This window comes from Citrus clementina, unplaced genomic scaffold (assembly GCF_000493195.1).
Source record: "Citrus clementina cultivar Clemenules unplaced genomic scaffold, Citrus_clementina_v1.0 scaffold_8, whole genome shotgun sequence".
Taxonomy (NCBI): domain Eukaryota; kingdom Viridiplantae; phylum Streptophyta; class Magnoliopsida; order Sapindales; family Rutaceae; genus Citrus; species Citrus x clementina.
In genome coordinates this window covers 6,616,473-6,636,053 of record NW_006262022.1, presented here as the reverse complement: position 1 = coordinate 6,636,053, position 19,581 = coordinate 6,616,473, and the positions used below count along the sequence as shown (strand labels likewise).

Below are 19,581 nucleotides of genomic sequence, written 5' to 3'. Positions count from 1 at the left end.
CCCCCAAACGGAAAAAAAGAAAAAAGAAAAGATTGTGAAGTGAGTGCCAGAAATAGAATTTGGAGAGAAGGTTACAGATCATCATGATACATCCTTAAAATCAATATTTTAAATTTTCCTGATTCAATATCTGAAACTTCACCATTAAAATTTGAGTAAAGCGAATAAAAGAAATGGAAGTAGATAGCTGACAACATGACATTGCTATTGCCCTTTGTCTGTTTTATTTCATATGGTGTGTAATACTTCTTGTTCCATTGCAGTGGATGGAAGCAGAGATATTGCGTCTCAGTCATCTCCGTGACCGAGCTAGTGATTTAGGGCGCCGAAAGGAATATCCTTTACTTTATGAGTTTATGAGCAACTTTATTATTATTATGTTATAATCTTTCATGCAGTCTGGATATTGTGTTTTAGTTCTAAATTCTCCTCTTGCCTCTTTCCCAATCTTGTCTTTGTCCATTCTTTTCTTTATGCTTTATCTCTCCATCAGTCCAGCTTATTGTTTTATTTCTCACCATGTAGTTTAGCTAAGAAAATGACAACATTAATTCCTGTTCATCAATAATTGAATGTTTATGCAAGTGAATTCACAATTAATAGAGTGATTTTGGAAAACTGTTTAGTATTCCTTGACCAATGTTCACGCTTAGAGAATGTGTGGAGAAGTTGCAACTTCTAAAGACGCCAGAAGAGCGTCAGCGTAGACTGGAGGAAATTCCAGAAATACATTCAGACCCTAATATGGATCCAAGCTATGAGTCTGAAGAGGATGATGGTGAAACAGATGACAAGAGACAAGGCATGTTTAGACTTCTTTTGAATTTTGAACTTATTCTTCTGTTTATACAAATATCATAGTTTACATTCCTCTTGTAACATTGTTTCGTGTGCATGCAGACTATATGAGACCAAGAGGTAGTGGCTTTAGCAGGAGAGGAAGGGAGCCAATTTCTCCTGGAAAAGGAGGTTCTTTTTCAAATGATTCCTTGAGTGGGACAAGGAATTATTCCGGTGGGATTAAAGATTTGACTAGAAACATATCTAATAAAGGCTTCTCGAACAAAGGGGATGATCTTGTTGGAGGTGGCGAGATAGTGAATGAAAGTTTATGGAATCAAGCAAGAGATAGAGAAACTGAGCAATTTAACAGTTGGGATAAACCGAGAACTGCACTCAATCTAGAAACTGGTGCTAGAAACAATTCTGTAGTATTATCAGAATCAATTTCTAGGGCCGTTGCAGAAAAATCACCAGCTTCTGCCTCTACAGGTGTGACACAATCTGCTCCCAAAATTAATGAATCAGAGAAAATATGGCATTACCAGGATCCATCTGGAAAAGTTCAAGGGCCATTTTCCATGGTCCAGCTGCGGAAATGGAACAACACTGGATATTTCCCTGCAAATTTGAGAATTTGGAGATCTAACGAGAAGCAGGATGACTCTATACTTCTGACTGATGCATTGGCTGGCAAGTTTCATAAAGATCCTCGCTTGGTGGACATCAGTCTGTCTCAAACAATCCCATACTCTGGGAAATCACATGGAGCATCTTCACAGCCAGGAATGGAAACTCCTGTTGGAGGAAGTTCAAACTTTGATCAGAATCGTACGGCTTGGAATCAGCACGGTACTCCAGGTTCTTCAGGGCAGTCTGGCGGCACTCCTTCGCTTGAGCTTCCGAAGCAATATAGAGATGGTTGGGCATCTGAGACAAACCTCCCGTCTCCGACTCCAACTCAAAGCACTGCAGGTGAAATTAAGGGGAAAACATTTGAAAAAGAATGGTCCCCCACCCCTAATAATCAACCTGGTTCTCTCATGGTGACCAATCTATTTCCAGGCAATGTAGGGAAGCAATCTCCTCCTGCAACTGGTTTGGAGACTGGGCAATCGCCAAATTTTTCTACTTCATCTTCTGCATCAAAATTGAGTGTTAATGTAGATGGTTTAAATATCACTCATGGAGTGACTTCGGCATCTAAGCCCGAAACAGTTGAATCACAGAGGGTGCTGGTCAGTCCCCACCAGCTACCTGCATCCAGTTCGGTTGTTGCCTCTGTGAATCCTGGTGTCGATATAAAAAGTATTGGTGCTAATCTCCAAACTTTGGTTCAAAGTGTGAGTGCAAATGTTACACCTGTTGAAAGTCATGGATGGGGTTCTGGTTTGGCTGCTAGGCCGGAGATGATGGCTCCTTCTCCCAAACCTGTGACTGGAGCTCAAGGCTGGGGAAGTGCTTCATCCCAGAAGCTAGAGCCAAATAATCCAGTTTCTATACCTGCTCAGTCTCCTGCTTATGCTCAACCTTATGCTTCAACCTTCAATACAGGTAATTCACCTGGAGTTTTCCCTGTGTCAGGCCAATCAGGTATGCCAGCTTCTGATTCATGGAGAGCTCCTGTTCCTAGTCAATCAAATGTCCAGTCTCCTGCTCAACCCATCACTCCTTGGGGTATGGGTGTTGCAGGTAATCAAAGTGCTGTGCCAAGACAGGTGCCAGAGAGTCAGAATACTGGTTGGGGGCAAATGCCTGCAAATCCTAGCATGGGTTGGGGAGGACAACTACCTGCAAGTACAAACATGAACTGGGGAGCTCCAGCCCAAGGGCAAGCTCCTGGTAATGCACATTCAGGTTGGGCTGGACCTGCACAGGGCCAAGCACATAAAAATGCTGTTCCTGGTTGGGCACCGCCTGGTCAAGGACCATCACCCGTAAATGCAAATACCGGGTGGGTTGCACCTGGGCAAGGGCCACCACCTGGAAATGGAAATCCTGGTTGGGGGGCACCGGCAGGGAATCCAGGCATGTGGGGTAGTGACCAGAACAATGGCGGAGACAGGTTCTCGAATCAAAGAGATCGGGGTTCTCACGGTGGAGATTCTGGTTATGGTGGAGGTAGACCTTGGAATAGACAGCCGTCATTTGGCAGCAGAGGTGGAGATTCATCCAGACCTCATTTTAATAAAGGGCAGAGAGTGTGTAAATTCCATGAGAGTGGGCATTGCAAGAAAGGATCTCAATGTGATTATCTACACACTTGAGTTTTGGGTATTTACTTACAGCGGAGGATAGAGCAGTCATATCTGTACAGTATATTTTCATCTGAAGAAATTTCCTCACATTATGTCTCTCAGTGCTTATACATAGTATTTAACTTTTTGTAGCTGTAGAATCTCACTTCCCATAAACATTGTCCATTCTTCCATCTCCTGATTTTTTTTTTAAATTTCATTTTTCTTATTTAATTGTTAGCTGATTGGTATAAATAGGTTGTTGGTGACGGCATGTGGTGATGGATCCGGGTTTAGGATTATTCTGGGTTCTGTGATCCCAAATGAGTTGATGTGCCAGTAGTATATCATCTTTCTGCGTGTGGTTGATTCATTTTAATAATCTGCAATCTTCTTTTCATCTTTTTTTATGTTGCTGAAACAGAATTAAAAAAAAAATGTCAAAGATCACAGAATCATTTGGAGTCTCTGTGGAAAGGTTGCCTGCCATCCATATTAACTATTGGCACCCGTCGGTGCTCCTTATAAAACTCCTCTCCTAATGCAATTAGACAAAATAAATCTAAGTATATCTTTATGTTTGTCCCTCCAACTTTTTACATCCATTCAACTGCACCAAAGCCTCTTCGGGTTAGTTTGGAAATACTGTAATTTTTTAAATAATTTTTGTTAGTTATGTTATGAAAATAATCAATTGTGAAGAAAATTGGTTAAGTGTTAGATAAATTTTACTTTTAAAATTTATCAACATTTGATAAATTTTATTTTAAATTGTTGAAAGAAAATAAATGAGTACAATATATATAATGTAGGATAAAATTTACTTATACATATAAAAACATATACATATAATAATTTTTTACTAAAAATAAAATTAATAATATATTGATTTTATTTTTTTATTTTTATTTTAAAACAATTGATAATTAAATTTATAATATAGTGAAACAAATTTAATAATAATTCAACCAACAAATTGATATTAATAAATTTATATTGATGAATTATAATAAAAATTTATTAGAATATTGATTTAGTTTCCAATTTGAAAGGATAATTTTGGGATTCGATAATAATTTTAAGGTTATTTATAAAATTGTATTAAAGGATAAAATTAATTCTAATCAGAATCTAAAAAATGCTTCTTCTCTACTTTTCAAAATACGTTGTAGGAGGAATTAATTTTGATAAAACTGATCTTAATTTTTTTTTTACCAAACACTAAAATTAACTTTTAAATTTTTAAACCTCATAAAAATAATTCCAAACGGGCCCTTACATTTTCTGCTTGCTCACAAATACTTTTGCATTCTAATTTTTTAATCAAAAAAATTACATAATAATTATTTGAGTCCACTGTTAAGTTTTAATTCTACTTAATTCATACATACATATGATCTTTTTTCAATTAAATATATATGCTTTAATCATTCAAAAAATTGTTAAAAAAAATCTGCACTCGAAGTTGGTTGGAAGAAATTGTTTTTTTTTTCTTTTTGAATCAGAAAAGAAACTGAAAAAATGAAAAAAGGGTATTTTGGGAATTAAAATAAGATTTCACAAAAAAAGGGTTAAGAAAAAAGATTATGGGAGTGCTAATAGTCCCACGCTAAAAGTAATTTTATAATTTTTAATAAGAATTTTCATTGATAACCAAAATAAAATTTATTGAATATAAATTTCACTAACAAAAACTTTACTTAAATAATCTTTATTTAGTAAGATATATAAAATGAAACCTAAAAATCTTATTTCCTGATTTAAAATAATTTAGAACAAAATTTACTCAAATGCCATTCAATTTTGCCAGAAATAAATTTTATTTTATTTATTTATTGGAAGAGCCAAGTACTTTCAACAGTTTGGTCTTGTGTTGTGTTGGTGTTGCAAGCAAAGAGTGAAAAATCGACAAATCCAATGGAGGAAGATAAAGAAGAGCAAATTAAACAACTCCAAAATCAAAATCAAAACCCTAAACCTAATTCAAGCAATTACAAGGAAACTAATCAGGGCAAATTGCTGAAAGGGAAGTCATGCAAGGGTTGTTTGTATTACTCTTCTGCTCTCAAATCCAATTCTCACAACCCCATCTGTGTTGGCATCCCCAGAACCCTAAATGAAGGTCTTTCTTCTATTGGGTTTGTTTTATTTGTATTTTATTTTGATTGCCTTGATTCTGTTTGCTTGTTAGCTTACGAATCATGAAAAAAAAAAAAAGAACGCTTGAGGTTTTATGATCCAAACTTATGATAATTCAGACTTAGTGCTAATGTTTATTCGCATTGATGCAGTTTGATTTCGGGTGCGATAGTGTAATCGATCATCCTTGGTTATGAAATTTGAAGTTAAACGTAATAGAAAGAACGGGAAAATTTGCTGAAATTTTGGATGCCTTCTTAATGGGACAATTGGAGTGATATGAATTAGTGAGTTTGGATGTTAGGCTTATTAATCATTGCATGCTGTAAGCACTTGTGTGTTCTTAGAGATGATGAAATAAAAGGACATACAGCTTTTCTTCTATTGTTTCTGGGCTGTATTGGTGCTAAATTGTTGCTATGATTGTATATCTCTGATCAAATTTTCCGTGAATTTCGTTAGACTTATGCACTTGTTGTGGTCTGAGTTTTATTGAACGCTAAATTGTTTATTTTGTATATCCCAAAATGATTGCAAGTTTTGGTTAACTTCTGATAATTGGCATACTGTATGAGACCGGTTGGTATTCCAGGTTGCACTTTAAAGCTAAGAATGGTATAATATTAGCTCTGATTTGCTCCAATTGATGCTCAAGTGTTTCTTGCGATTGTCTTTCATGTTATTATGCTGCTTAACTTTTAGACTTCCATTGACATACATTGCTAATGGCGTTTCTTGTGTATTATGCTGCTTAATTTTGGCCCTTTGTTCCACAAACGCACACATCTTATTGACATCTCACTTCTTCAGAAGTATGTTTATTCATTCCATGATTTTGAGGTGTTTGAGCAGTCCCTGGGTACATCGTTGGAGAAACTGAGTTGGAAGCTTCCAAAGAGGGCCGTACCTTAAAAGATTTCAAGTATGGTTGTGTTGGTTACTCAGTGTTCCTGGACAACAAGGATTCTTCAACTGATAAGCGGGATAGTAAAGAAGCAGAACTGCCATTCTGTGTTGGTCTCGAGGTGATGCATTTTTTTAATCTCATTTTCTGATTGTTTACTTTCAGATATGTTCTACCCCGAAACTCTGGGGACCTCTTGCATCGCAAATTTTAGGATGCGGTCGGTATTTATAGAAGCTGCTAAGCATTGGGTAGTAGCTTATCTTTCTCCATTCAAAACTATTCAATGTTTTATTGTCTTATAAAGAAACATAAATTTCTTTTATTATCTTGGTTTTGTCTACGCAATTTTCTAGTGTTGGACAATTTCAATGACTTTTATACTTCTCAAATCAAGTTGAATTTTTGTTTAAGGGATAAACTAAAATTTGTTTATTTGTTTTTTTTTTCTTAAGGTACTGTTGGACAGAAGCCCTTCAACTGCCAACCATGTTCCTGCTCATGTTCGTAAAAGTGAAGGTATTGAGAGTTTCTTTTCTTGTCCCTTTAAAATGGAGCAAAGGTTCTCTTACTCTCCTAGTTATACACTTATATGTTTTACCTCTAGATGAACTTCAGAGTGCCTGTTGAAACTAATATAGCTTATTGGCTTGTGGATTTACACTTTCAGTTTATCTGAAGTTGTATACCATGCATTGCCATGGAAGTGTTATGATCATTCTATCTGCATTCTAGAATGTGGCTTTGGCTTGCCTGAGGTTTAATTTGTTGTAGAAGATTTAGGAAAGAAACACTTCTATATAAACGAGTTTATCAGATTTACTGGAAAAATGTTAGGTGCTTTGATTGGGCCTTGGACACAGAGTTGAGGAGAATTATGCATCTACGTTGGTGGTTGGCATATCCTTGAAAATTATTATTGGTTTTTGTGGTAGTGGAAAGGAAAATATTGTTGCAGCATTTGGTCATTATATCTCCAAAGATGTATTATAATAGTTATTGATTTCAAATGATTTTTAATTGCCACTATTCTTCTACTGAGATGTGGAGGCGTTGATTTCACAAATGTAAAACATGATAGAATGATTATATGCATTATTCTTCAACAAGAATGTGGAGTTGCTCTTCTTTTTTCCTTTAATATTTTGTTTCATTCTTGCTGGACTTTCTGGCTGTTTTTATCATATTTTCAAAGTTACATCTACGTCAAAGTGATTAAAATCATTCATAACAGGAGATTCTAATATTAGTCAACTAATTTTTCCGTTACTTTTATGCTTTTGGTTGTTTCTGCTTAACTAATTGTTCATGCTATTTTGCCTTCATTAGAGAGTCATTCTTTTCCTCAACCTCGATCTCAACCTCAACCACAACCTCGAACGTACAAGCCAGCACCTTTTCCAGGAGACGAGTACTGGAACAGGTAAGACAGCCAAAACCCAATTGATGAATTTTAGACAATTGTTGATGTAATTTCGACATTCCAGTGAAGTTCATACTTGCTAAAAGATCCAACCTCTTAAGTCTGTTCTCGTGTGTTAAACTGTGTGTTAAACTAAATGTGCAGGTTTAAAAGGAATGCAGGACTGGTTGCAGCTGGCGTGGCAAAAAATGTGAATAAAGTTGGTAACCAAATAAAAGAGACATTGGAAGACATTCTGTACCCTTACAGAAGGAAGTAGCAAAGATTGCTGTTCACTTCCACATAATATATATAATGTGTTGTAATGAGAAGGAAAGCAAACGTCCAAGAAATGGCCTTTCTTCTGTACTTGTTAATTAATATTATGTTTAATTCGTACGTTGTAAGGAGAAAAGTGGCAGATTTTATTTGATTCGTTGTAATAAACTCAATTTTGGTCTTATTTATTAACTATTTATTTCTTCATTTCGTTTTACAGATTGGGATAAGTTTTGGGATACTTAGTTGTTTGTGGGTAGAGCAGACAAAATGAAACGGGATCCCTAATAATGCTCATGATGTGTCAATTTCATGTTGTATTAAATTTATAATCATATTAAAATATAACCGTATTAAAATATTCAACGGGTGTATCAGAGAAGTAGCTTCGTAGGATTGAGGTGACCGGTCTTCACCAACATAACATGGCAGAAAAAGATCAATGTCACAAGGTCTGAGATAGACTTAGAAAATAAATGAGTTATTTAATAATTAACTTACAATTTGTATATATAACTAAGATTTACATCAAATATTATGTGTGTATATATAAACTTAGTTATGTGTGTATATGTAAACTTTCTAACGAGGGTTTTCGCATTGTATTAAAGTCTGGAAAATTGTTATGCCATATTGTGTAATAGTGTAATGTTTATGATATTATTATGCCATATATCATAATAATTTTCCATCATTTTAATAATATATTATGAGTACTTTTCTGTGAGGGTTCCTGCATTTTATTAAAATAAAAAAAATTATTATGCCACATAATGTAATAGTATAATAGGCATTACACTATTGTACAATATGACGTAACAACTTTCTCAAACTTGAACAAAGTTTATGATCCTATATATAGTTATTCTCTAATGCGGACACCATCATTTTTTTTTTATGAGAACACACTTTTAAATTATGCAGTTTAAGAGAATTAGTTTTTAACTCTTTTAAATTGCACGATTTTATAGTTCATTCAAAACTAATTATCTTAAACTGTACGATTTAAGAGTGTGTCCGTATTAAAAAAATAAGGGCGCCTGCACTTGAGAAGATTATATATATATAATTATTTTATAGTGAAGACATCCTCATTTTGTTACCAAAATATGAAAAAAAATTAATTTCAATACATTGAAAAATATATATTTTTTGTTTATTAGTATATTAAAATTTATGTTTTTTTATTTTTTACTAGCATTTTCACTTTAATACCCTCACTAGAGAATGATTACACACACACACACACACAAATAGTTTTGTAAATTATTATTGTAAAATTTATATATCTACTAAAATATTATATATTTACATTATTGAAGTTCTAAATTTATATAGAATTTAACAAATGACCAAGACAACCACAACAAATTCGACACAATAAACGACCTCTTTGTCCCGAAGAAACCAAAGTAAATATAAAGAAGGTCTAATAAAAAGACTTGATGCGATGAAAACTAGATGAAGAAGACTAAAACACCATAGAGATATAAAGCATCATATGTGGCCAAATAGGTTTCTTCTCGTTCTCTGCTTTAGCTGCTTCTTTGATATAAACTACGATATGTCTTCTTCACTATTTTAATGTGTGAAATACTTCTCTTTATGTAAGAGTGGTATTGCACCTAAATCCTAGTATATCAATATTAAGATATACTTCCTTAAGAGTCTAATATTTCAAAAATACTTGATATTAGAATATACTTCCTTGATAGTCCATTATTTTATAAATACTTGATATACTTATCAAAGTAGTAGTTATTTTTACTTGGAACTCTTTGATATGGAATCCTATGTATACGTCAATTTGCTTCTTCTATGCCTCCACAAATATTCTTAAATAGTCCACATAATCTAATCTTAATTATTTCCCAAGATTAGATAAATCTCGAATAAAAGGAAACAAAATCTCTAGTAAAAGAAACAAATAAATTACAATATTATTGACACAATAATGCCACTAATAAAAACCCTAACAATCTCCCCCGTTTGCAATCTTGTAGTCAAACATAAACTAACCAATTATTTGGCTTTCAAATGGTGTGTGTAGAAGCAAGAGAAATCACAAGAAATAATCCACTCATAAGCAACAAAAGCAAACAAAAAACTCACCAAAACAAAGATACTTAGTCACCGTTAGTTAAAGACAAAAATCATCTCTAAATAAATGCTCATGTTTATTATTCAATTAGGAAAATTAACTCTCCCTTTAAGATAGATAATCTCATATCAATAGATGATGAGAGCAATAATACATAATAAAATAAGCAATAAAGATCATATGCAAATCAAACAAGCTCCCCCTTAGAGAAAGAATAATAAATTCAATGAACATATAAACAAACTCCTCCTTTATTATTGAAATCAAATTTAAATAAAGTTTGAACAAAATAAAGAACTACTCTTCCGTTTTCACGAGGCAATAAAAACTAAAATACGTTCTCTCCCCCTTTTGACAAAAGGTGCCAAAGCATGATAAAGAATATAAACAAAAAATTGGAACAACATCCTAAGCTAGACGAAAATCAAAACTAATGAACAAGGGGGGTATAAAGTAAACAAATCAAGGATAGTGAACATGCCTAATGTCATCAAAAGTGTGTTCAATGCGTTCAACTCAACCCAAAAAATCTAAAATTGTCTTCATTTGACATCCAAGCACTGGAAAGTGGAGTGAATGGCTTGAAGGTCAAAAGTGATAGTGGCTGAATCTATGAGAGCATTCTTAGTAGAAGTATCTTCATCTTGATTACCAACAACACTAAGGACTTCTACCTAGGATAGGTTGGTTTAATATAAATAGGAAAAGAAGTAAAACCCTCATCTTATTTAACTAAATTATAATCCTAAGATGTCAACAATTGATAAATCACGGAAGGGAATAGTAATGCATGTCTCTTCCAAAACACATCGACATTTTTCACAATCAAATTAAAAGCCAACTTGCCAAAGTTGAAAGAAACTCAGCCTTTAACTGAAAAAAGAAAAGACTTTTAGCAAACAAAGGGTCCACAGTAGCATAATTTTCATTAGGATACCAAATGTGTGCCCCAATCCAATGCAAAGCTTTTTATTTAGAATCAAATTTGGAAACCAAAAGGTCTTTAGGCCAAGGAGAATACCTTCTTAAAAGTCCAGTAGCAATAGTAGACATGTCCAAGGTATTTATGTGTTTCCAGACATTGCTATGATCAAACTCTTTATCCTAAATCGACAATTGATTAAAGAAGAGGAAAACTTCAAGATACGTCCTCTCACATAAATTTTATGGAAAAAACTAAGCTTAGTCTCATCCGTAATATTCTTATTCAAATTGGCATAGAATTTTCAAACTAAGTTAGGTGCATATGAAGAGATATTCTTAATGGTGTTTTCCAAACCAGCAACAATAATAGATGGTTCAATCTTAAAAGGAATAAATTTGGAAATAGCAACACTACATTCAGAATGATATTTTCTTGTAAGCAAGAAATCAAGATTGTCACTACGAGGATGAGTATAGTACTTTTTACTATAAGCATAAGGTAACACATAGATTAAGTGGCTGCTGTTTTGATTAATTGGAGACTTTGGGACATATTTATCTAAATTGGCTTCACTAGGATCTTTTTCAATTGAATCAGCATGTCCATTACAAGATCCAACAAAATTGTTGAGTGAATGGGTGCAATCGACATGTGCACCTTATCGTTGTATGTTGAGCAATTTTGATGCAATTTCTATCATAGGCCATGGATTGGCATCCTTCTCTTCTTCATGAGCAGCATGCAGCATATTAATTAGAGTACATCCATGCACGTTGGAATCACCTAAAGCATCCACTTCCTTTGCTTGTTCAACATGCATATTTGATTTTGTGGAAACCATCATGCACAATCTGAAAAAGAACTAAAACAAAGAAACTGTAGAGGTATAGGCTACTGTTTGGATGAGAAAGAATGAGAAAAACGAGCTAAACAAGAGCCCTTATATAGAGAGATAACCACAGACCTTGTATGGGTAGAAAAAAGTATTTTGAGTGGGTATTAATTATTATGCTTCCATAAATAGTAAAACAACTCAAGCAAGGTCGTAGAATCTTCATACAACAATGATAACTAAGACATACATAAAATAAAATCATAAACAAGAATTATTTTCAAGAAAAATCACAAAAATTACAAGTATGATTAGGCTTGGCAAAATCCGGGTTCGGTCCGGGTTTTGGTGTTGCCCGGGACCGAACTGGATGAGTGAAATGTAAGACCAGACCCGGGTTAAAACCTGATTTTTTTGGGTGCGGTCCGGGCTCAAGCTCGGCACCTCTCGAGCCTGGGTTTTTGGTTCGGGCTTCTAAGCCCGCATGTAAAATCACTCTATTATATGTATATGACATAAAATATCTGCTTAATTATTTATAATTTTGGAAGTAATGACATGATAAATGGAGAGTTAGAGAGGGTGGCTGTGACGGCGGCAGAGAGGGCTGCACGAATAACTCTATAAGCTATGACAGACTGACAATGGTAGTGGAGATGGAGTAACCGAATCGAGCAAAGTTGCGTGCCAAGGGTAGTGAGTCAACAACCGAGACAAGATGATGCCGACAGTGGGTGGTGGCTGCTGCTGGTGCTGGCTTGGAGTATTGGAGGCGCGGCAGCCGCAACACTGCTGCTTATGCTTTTCAAGAGATTTGGTGATTAGTAATTTCAAGGCAGCCACAACGATGCTGCTTATACTTTTCAAGGGATTTCGCGATTAAGGATTTGGCGATGGCATCGTGGCAGCGCTGCTGCTTATGCTTTTTAGAGGAGGCTGCTGCTTAATGCTTATGCTTAGTTGCTTACGGTAGTAGGGCTTCAAATCAACTTTGCAATTTAGGTACTAGTAAATGGTAATCGGGTTGGGTAATGGGTATTGGGGCTGAACCCGGGACCGGGACCAGAAATGTCTGGGTTTTTTGTGCATGTGGTCCGAGTTTTGTCTGGATTGGATTGGCCGGGTTTGGTTTGGGTTTGGTCCGGGCGAGTTTTTCTGCCACCTCTAAGTATGATGAAAAAATAGTCATAAGGACGTCATTGAGAATCTTGTCAGATTTAGGAAAAGTGTGTAAATATAAGAAAGCTTTATGCTCAAAATGAAAAATGGTGAAGTAATTGTTAGCCTAAAGGGTTATACATAATGTAATTTTGATGATAACAAACATATGTATTAAGTAATTTAATAAATATTGTATTTCACATTTTCACTAGTTTTTGAAGGATAATATTTATACAAGTGAATCAAGTGAAATCAATATTGAAGACACTCAACGGACAACGGTAACATCAAGAATATAGTTTAGAGCACAACGAACAAATTAGTGCAATAAATTCTTGAAAAGCCGGTATGATTTAAACGATGCATGGTTTAGCATTTGAGAAGCTCAAGAGATTAATTTAATTAAATACTTTTCATAAACTAAAATGTTTTTTTTTAAGTAAAGTATTTTATGGATTTAAGTAATTTGGACTTAAATGCTAAGATTTGAAATCTTTGATTTTAATAAGTACTAAATTTCGGAGTTGGACGTTTTTACAAACATTTGAAATATTTTGGGCCATAGTATAATTTATGAATATTTTGGACTAAAGTGAAAGGCTTGAAGAACTTTGAAAAATATGGGTATTATGTTGAAAAGGACTTTTGTGCGAAATAATAAAATTTTTGGGGTCATATCATAATTTTAAAAAGTTTGGGAAAGACAATTATTCTTAGGATGTTCTGAAATTTGATCTATTTGTAAAATTTTATGACGTTTTGGGCTATAGTATAATTATAGAAAGTTTTGGGTTAAAGTATAATTTTAGTGAATAGTGTTACTATAGCAAAATTTAAAATTAACGGTAATATCACTGTTCCTGAGCGGCTAGCCGGATAATCAAATGGCTAACTGCTTGGGCGTGGGAATTTGCCTATAACAGCTAGTTTTTGGACTTTCACTATAAAAATTTAACTCAAACTTCATTATATGAACAAATACAAGGAAATATAAGATCATATAACATATATTGAGCTTCCATTTCGCAAATCATCATTTATTGAATCATTATTGAGCTATAATTTATTATCTACTCTTAAAGAGAGTTTCATTGTTGTGATTTTCATTTTTCATCAAATTGTGAGTGTACAAGTGTGGGAAACACTTGAGGTGAAGAGATTGGGGATATAATCTCTTGTTGTAAAGGTCCATTGACACCTTAGAAGTCAATTGTAAACATTTGAAGCCTTAGGAGGTTTTGATAGTGAAATCCTCAAGCCGGGTGAGCTTGGAGGCGTGGACGTAGGCAGGGATAACCGAACCACGTAAAAATCATTGTGTTTGTTTTCTCTTCCCTTACTCTTTTAATATTGTACTTGATTGAATTTATTATTTTGATTTGATTAAGGCAATAGATTAAATTGTTGTGCGAATTGTATTGCATAAATTTTAAAATCCTAATTCACCCCCCTCTTGGGTTGCATAACTTGCATTTCAGTACTTATGGAACAGTTACTGAAAGACCCCTAAAGACTACACAAAAGATGAACAACCCTAAATGACTAAGTTTTATCAATTTAAACCCTAAATCATAAAAAATCCTAAAACTAATTTGCAAGTATATTTGTTTCATGCAATCATCCATGCAATAATTCGATGCATGAAACACATAATTAAAAAACATTAAGCAATAAGACACTTTTTTTTTTGAAAAATTGAAGAGATATGTTGATCAATAATCATCACAAATACACACAAAATCAAGATAATCAAACTTCAATCACTTGAACTAATAAAATATTAGTGAAATTTTAAACTTTTATGTGTAATACAAATCCATCAAGACTCAATCTCGATTTTCTCAAAATCAATAACTTTTGTATCAAAAAATAGAATGAAAAATTCAAACTAACCTTATCATCTTGATCTTCAAATTGATCTTTTCATTGTATCAAGCAATATGATAAAAAATTGCAATAATAATTTTTTTGTTTGTCATTTTACTGCATATATATAACTTTTGAGATTTTTCTTTTCTTTCTTTTTCAATTGCCTATAGTCAGTAGCTTTCACTTTACCTTTGAAAGAAGCATTTGTTTTTTATGGTAGTTGGTCCTCTATTACACTTGTGATACGCAGACTCAAATTACTCAATGATAACTTCACTCTTAAATGTTATGGATAAGTATTTCTGACTGAGGTGCCTGCACATCTTGATATCTAAAGTTGAGATAAGAGTCAAAAGTATATAGGCAATGTTCAATCTATTAATTTCAACATCAGAAGCCTCAAAATTGAAAATCAAGTTAGTAAGATATATGTGCACAAAGTTAAGTTTAAATTAGACCAATAAAAAATTGTTTCAAGCTTTCAAGTCACCAAATCAAAATATTTTTGCACATAGTGATTCAAATAAAGTACGTGTGATACAAAAACACATTCAAATAATGTATTAACCATGTCATGAGATGCCAAATAATAATAATAATAATAATAATAATAATAATAATAATAATAATACATATACATGTACAAAATGTCATAGAACACGACTACAAAGAACAAATACCTAAAGCTTTGCTTAAGGAATCAAATCTAGATTCACCCAAAACTTTAGTAAATATATTTGCAAGCTAATTTTTGGTTTTAATGCACTCCAAAGATATAGCCTAGCTTTCAACTAACTCACTAATGAAATGATATATAATATTAATATGCTTAGTTCTAGAATGTTGAGCATGATTCTTTGAAATATTCATAGCATTTGTATTATAACAATATATAGTAAGAATATCCTAACTAATACCAAAATCTTCAAGCATTTACTTCAACCAAAAAATTGAGTACAACAACTACTAGTAGCAATATATTCACCCTCAACAGCAGATAAAGAAATTGAGTTTTGTTTTTTATTGTGCCAAAATACAAAATTATTTTTAAGATAAAAACAACCTCCAATGGTGCTCTTTCTATCATTAAAATTACTTGCCCAATTAGTATCGTTATATCTTGCAAGACTTGATTAGTGCCTTTAGTATACCAAATTTCACCATTAATTGTTCCATTTACAAAACAAATGATAAATTTGACCGTAAATAAGTGAGATTTCTTTGGATTTGCTTGGTATCTAACACACCAACACTAGAATAAATTTTTTGTCTACTTGTAGTTGAGTAAAATAAGCTACAAATCATACTTCTATATGGGCTTGGATCAACACTAAATCTTTTATTAGTCTTAAATTAGTGCTTATAAGTGTTCTCATGTGTTTGACCGAATCTAATCCAAACTTTTTCACCAAATTTTTTGGTATACTTACTTTGAGAAATAAAGATACCATTTTCAAGTTATTTTACTTGTAAACCTAAGAAATAGGTTAAGTCAAGAACCATGCTCATTTTAAATTCATTTTTCATTTGATCAACAAATTCTTGAACTTACATTAGAGATGTAAAACTAAAAACAATATCCTCCACATAAATTTGAGCTATCATAATTCTAGGATTAAGATATTTGATAAGTAAAGACTTGTCCACTCCCCCTCTCTCGTAGCCTTTTTCAATCAAGAATTTGATTAATCTTTCATACCATACCGTAGGTGCTTATTTTAATCCATATAAAGGATTTTTCAATTTGTAAACATAATCGGAATGATATTGATCTTCAAAGCCTTTGGGTTTTTCAATATAAGCTTCTTTATTCAAAAGTCCATTCAAGAATGCACTTTTAACATCCATTTAAAATAATTTAAAGCTAATTAAACAAGGCATAGCAAGTAAAGCCTAATAGACTTAGTCTAGCCACATGAGCAAATGTTTCATCAAAATGAATATCTTTAATTTATGTATAGCCTTGTGCGGCTAACCTAGCCTTATTTCTTATTATATTACCATATTCATTTGTTTTATTCTTGAAAATCCATTTAGTACCAATAATTTTAGTGTGATATGGCCTAAGAACTAGTGCCAAACATCATTACGCTCAAATTGTTCAAGTTCTTCTTCCATAGCTTTAACCCAAAATTCGTCAAATAACTCTCCCTTAGTATTTTTTGGTTCAATTAATGAGGTAAAACAATTATATCAAAGTAAGATTCGCATACCTCCTTCTAGTTACCATGGAGCTTTCTAGACTTCCAACAATAAGATCTAACGGGTTGTTCTTTACAACTCTTGAAGATGGTCCCTTCTTAACTTGGTCATGAACATCAATTTTGATTCTTGATTTTGCATTTTCTTCCTTATTATTTTCTTAACATGAATGGGAAGAATTAGCATTTGTCAAATCAATCAGTTAACTTTGATTTTTGGAGTTCGATTAACTATATTCTTTTTCAATAAAGGTTCAAACATTACTTGAATTTGATTTTACTTCATTTTCAATGAACTTGGTGATTTTCCACTTCAATAGAAAATTCTAAAAAATAACTAAAATCTTCAATAATAACATTAGCAGATTCTATAATAGTTCTAGTCCTCATATTATATAGACGATAAGTTTTACTATTGATAAAGTAACTAAGTAAAACACCCTAATCACTTTTTGAGTCAAACTTGCCCAAGCATTCATGCTCTTTCAAGATATAACATGTACTAGAAAAGATGTGAAAATAACTTAGGGTAGGTTTCTTACCTTTCAACAATTAATAAGAACTTTTCTTAGTACTTGGATGCAAGTACACACGGTTAATAATATAACATGCAGTATCAAGTGCTTCTACCCAAAGATGTTTAGTTAGCTTCTTAGAATTTAACATCACATGTACCATCTCCTATAAAATTCTATTTGTTCAGGAGTAACAGGTGCTGAAAATTCATGTTTTATACTATATCTATTATAGAATTTTGCAAAATTGGCATTTTCATGTTCTTTTCCGTGATCATTTCTTTTTTAACATATTGAATTATTAGATTTTTTACTAATAAAATCAACTCATGTGTATCTAGAGAAATCGTCTATGCAAACAAAAGCATACATTTTTCCAACAACACTTTCTACTTACATTAGACCTAGGATATTGATGCAGTGAAAGTTTAATGTTCAAAATATTCAGTTAATTTTAGAGAATGCTAAAATAAAAGAACAACTAAATTCACGTTGATTTAAAAGAATACCGTAAATTTAGGGGTTAAGACTTGTTGATTCCACAGAATACTGAGAATTAACTGAACTCAAATACTCACAAAGAGATTTGAAAATTGAAAATATTATTGAAATAGAATATGCCTTCAAAGGCTACAAGAGGAAGCTATTTATAGTAGCAGTAATTATCCTAAATCACTAAGGGAAAACAAAATTCTAAATTGAAAAAGAAATAAAATTCTAAATTGAAAAGGAAATTAAGAGTCCTTAATTAATTAGGAAACATATCCTAGTATAAATTCCTATTATGCATCAGAGATCCATATAAAGTAAATTGAGTACTTTAGATATGGTAATATATTGTAGAAATGAGCAATGTTCTCTGTTATTTCCCGATTTAACAAGAATTATACTCTAGGTTGCTTCTTGTTGAGTGGACAAGTGTGGATTTTGAGGATAAGTATAGAAAATGAATAATAAAATGAGAATTTTTTTTTTTACATTAGAATTTAGTTAGCTTCCATTTGGTAAAAAGCCATAAAAATGAAAACAACAAAATTAGCTGAACCCCCTCTTATTTTCTAGAACTAAGCAAAATCCCCCACGGGTTTTAAAACTTGTTAAAACCCCTCGCTGTTAAAATAATTACTTTCGTAAAGGGCAATTCTGTCTTTTAAAAGTAAGTCCAACAACTTTTCAGTAAAATTATACATTTTACAGATTTTGACTTAATTCAACGTACAAATAAATTTAAAAAATTATTCTTTTTTCTCTTTTTCCCCCCTCTCTTCTCTCTCTCGCGTCAATTTCTAACCTTGCTTGAATCACCATGGATAGTGACCACCACGCAAGCCGCCAGTTTTAATGCACAAACCCAACATGTCGAGAGAATTATAAACTCTTCAATCATGAGCCCAGTTTTGATCCACTTGACAACTATTACAAATTTTCATCCACCATAGCCAGCATTTGTTTCCTCCATCACCTCAAACAAATTTATTGAAAAAAATTCGAACATAAATCAAGATTGAGACTTTCTATGGCGTTGCTCAGAATTCAGAAGCCAAATCGTCATCTTTGGGCTGCCAAGGCCTGTGGCAGTGACATAATGGCGATGACTGATCGGTGGCAATAATAGGTTCTATTGCTCGGGTTTCAGTTTGAAAAATGAAGGAATAAAAAATTTCAGGAGTCATATTTACTTTTTTTATCGGCGTCAATGGAAATATGGGTCAAACCGATATAAGGGATATAGGATCCGTAAAAGTCCGAACATATTGCTTATTGTTTGTGTTCGAAATTGAAAATATGAAATGGGTAAACCGATTTATCATTTTTAGTTTTTTGTATGATTGTTTTATAAAAGAGGAGAAAGTTTCTCCCCACTTAAGAATCCAATTAAAAATGCAATTGGATTTTTTCTTTTGCTATTGTATATTGCAACGTATTTTGCGTAGGCCCATAATCTATTGATAAACTGATAATATTTAGTTTTAAATGTTTATTATTTTTAAAGATAGAATTTCCCTTTTAAAGAAATTGATTATCTTAATATCATGGGAGTTTTAGCTAGTTAGAAAATTTACGGGTATTTTGCTAATTTTTGTCTAAAAAAATTGACTCATTTTATTCGGTCAAAATTATCTAAAAAGTATCATTAAATTATTAAAAAAAAATCTCTAAAACTTAATTACTAAAGTTAGACCGGGCTACAGTCTGACTGGGCCTAAAAAAAATTCTTTAAGATTCCTAAAGTTTT

At 32.8% G+C, this 19,581-nt stretch overlaps 2 protein-coding genes across 2 annotated transcripts in view; both read left to right on the top strand.

Annotated features, from left to right (window-relative positions):
• Positions 1–3,211, top strand: part of LOC18034793 (zinc finger CCCH domain-containing protein 19) — a 10,765-nt gene extending 7,554 nt beyond the window's left edge. Inside the window, exons 8-10 of the mRNA XM_006423406.2 lie at positions 264–334; positions 648–802; positions 901–3,211. Of these exons, the coding sequence (XP_006423469.2) occupies positions 264–334; positions 648–802; positions 901–3,047 (2,373 nt within the window). The 3' untranslated portion in view covers positions 3,048–3,211. The remainder of the gene's footprint in view (positions 1–263; positions 335–647; positions 803–900) is intronic.
• Positions 3,212–4,854: 1,643 nt separating this feature from the next.
• LOC18034181 lies at positions 4,855–7,929 on the top strand. The gene is made up of 5 exons (XM_006423404.2): positions 4,855–5,139; positions 6,009–6,181; positions 6,516–6,579; positions 7,390–7,483; positions 7,628–7,929. The coding sequence occupies exons 1-5, from the start codon at positions 4,935–4,937 to the stop codon at positions 7,740–7,742; spliced, it is 651 nt and encodes a 216-aa protein (XP_006423467.1). The 5' UTR covers positions 4,855–4,934; the 3' UTR covers positions 7,743–7,929.
• The last annotated feature ends 11,652 nt before the right edge of the window (positions 7,930–19,581 follow it).

What these genes read in the sequence shown, in the direction of transcription:
- LOC18034181 (XM_006423404.2), top strand. Translation starts at nt 4,935, where the DNA reads ATGGAGGAAGATAAAGAAGAGCAAATTAAACAACTCCAAAATCAAAAT. An exon ending in CCCCAGAACCCTAAATGAAG is followed by an intron (nt 5,140 to 6,008) that starts GTCTTTCTTCTA and finishes GTGTTTGAGCAG; the next exon opens with TCCCTGGGTACATCGTTGGA. An exon ending in TCATGTTCGTAAAAGTGAAG is followed by an intron (nt 6,580 to 7,389) that starts GTATTGAGAGTT and finishes TGCCTTCATTAG; the next exon opens with AGAGTCATTCTTTTCCTCAA.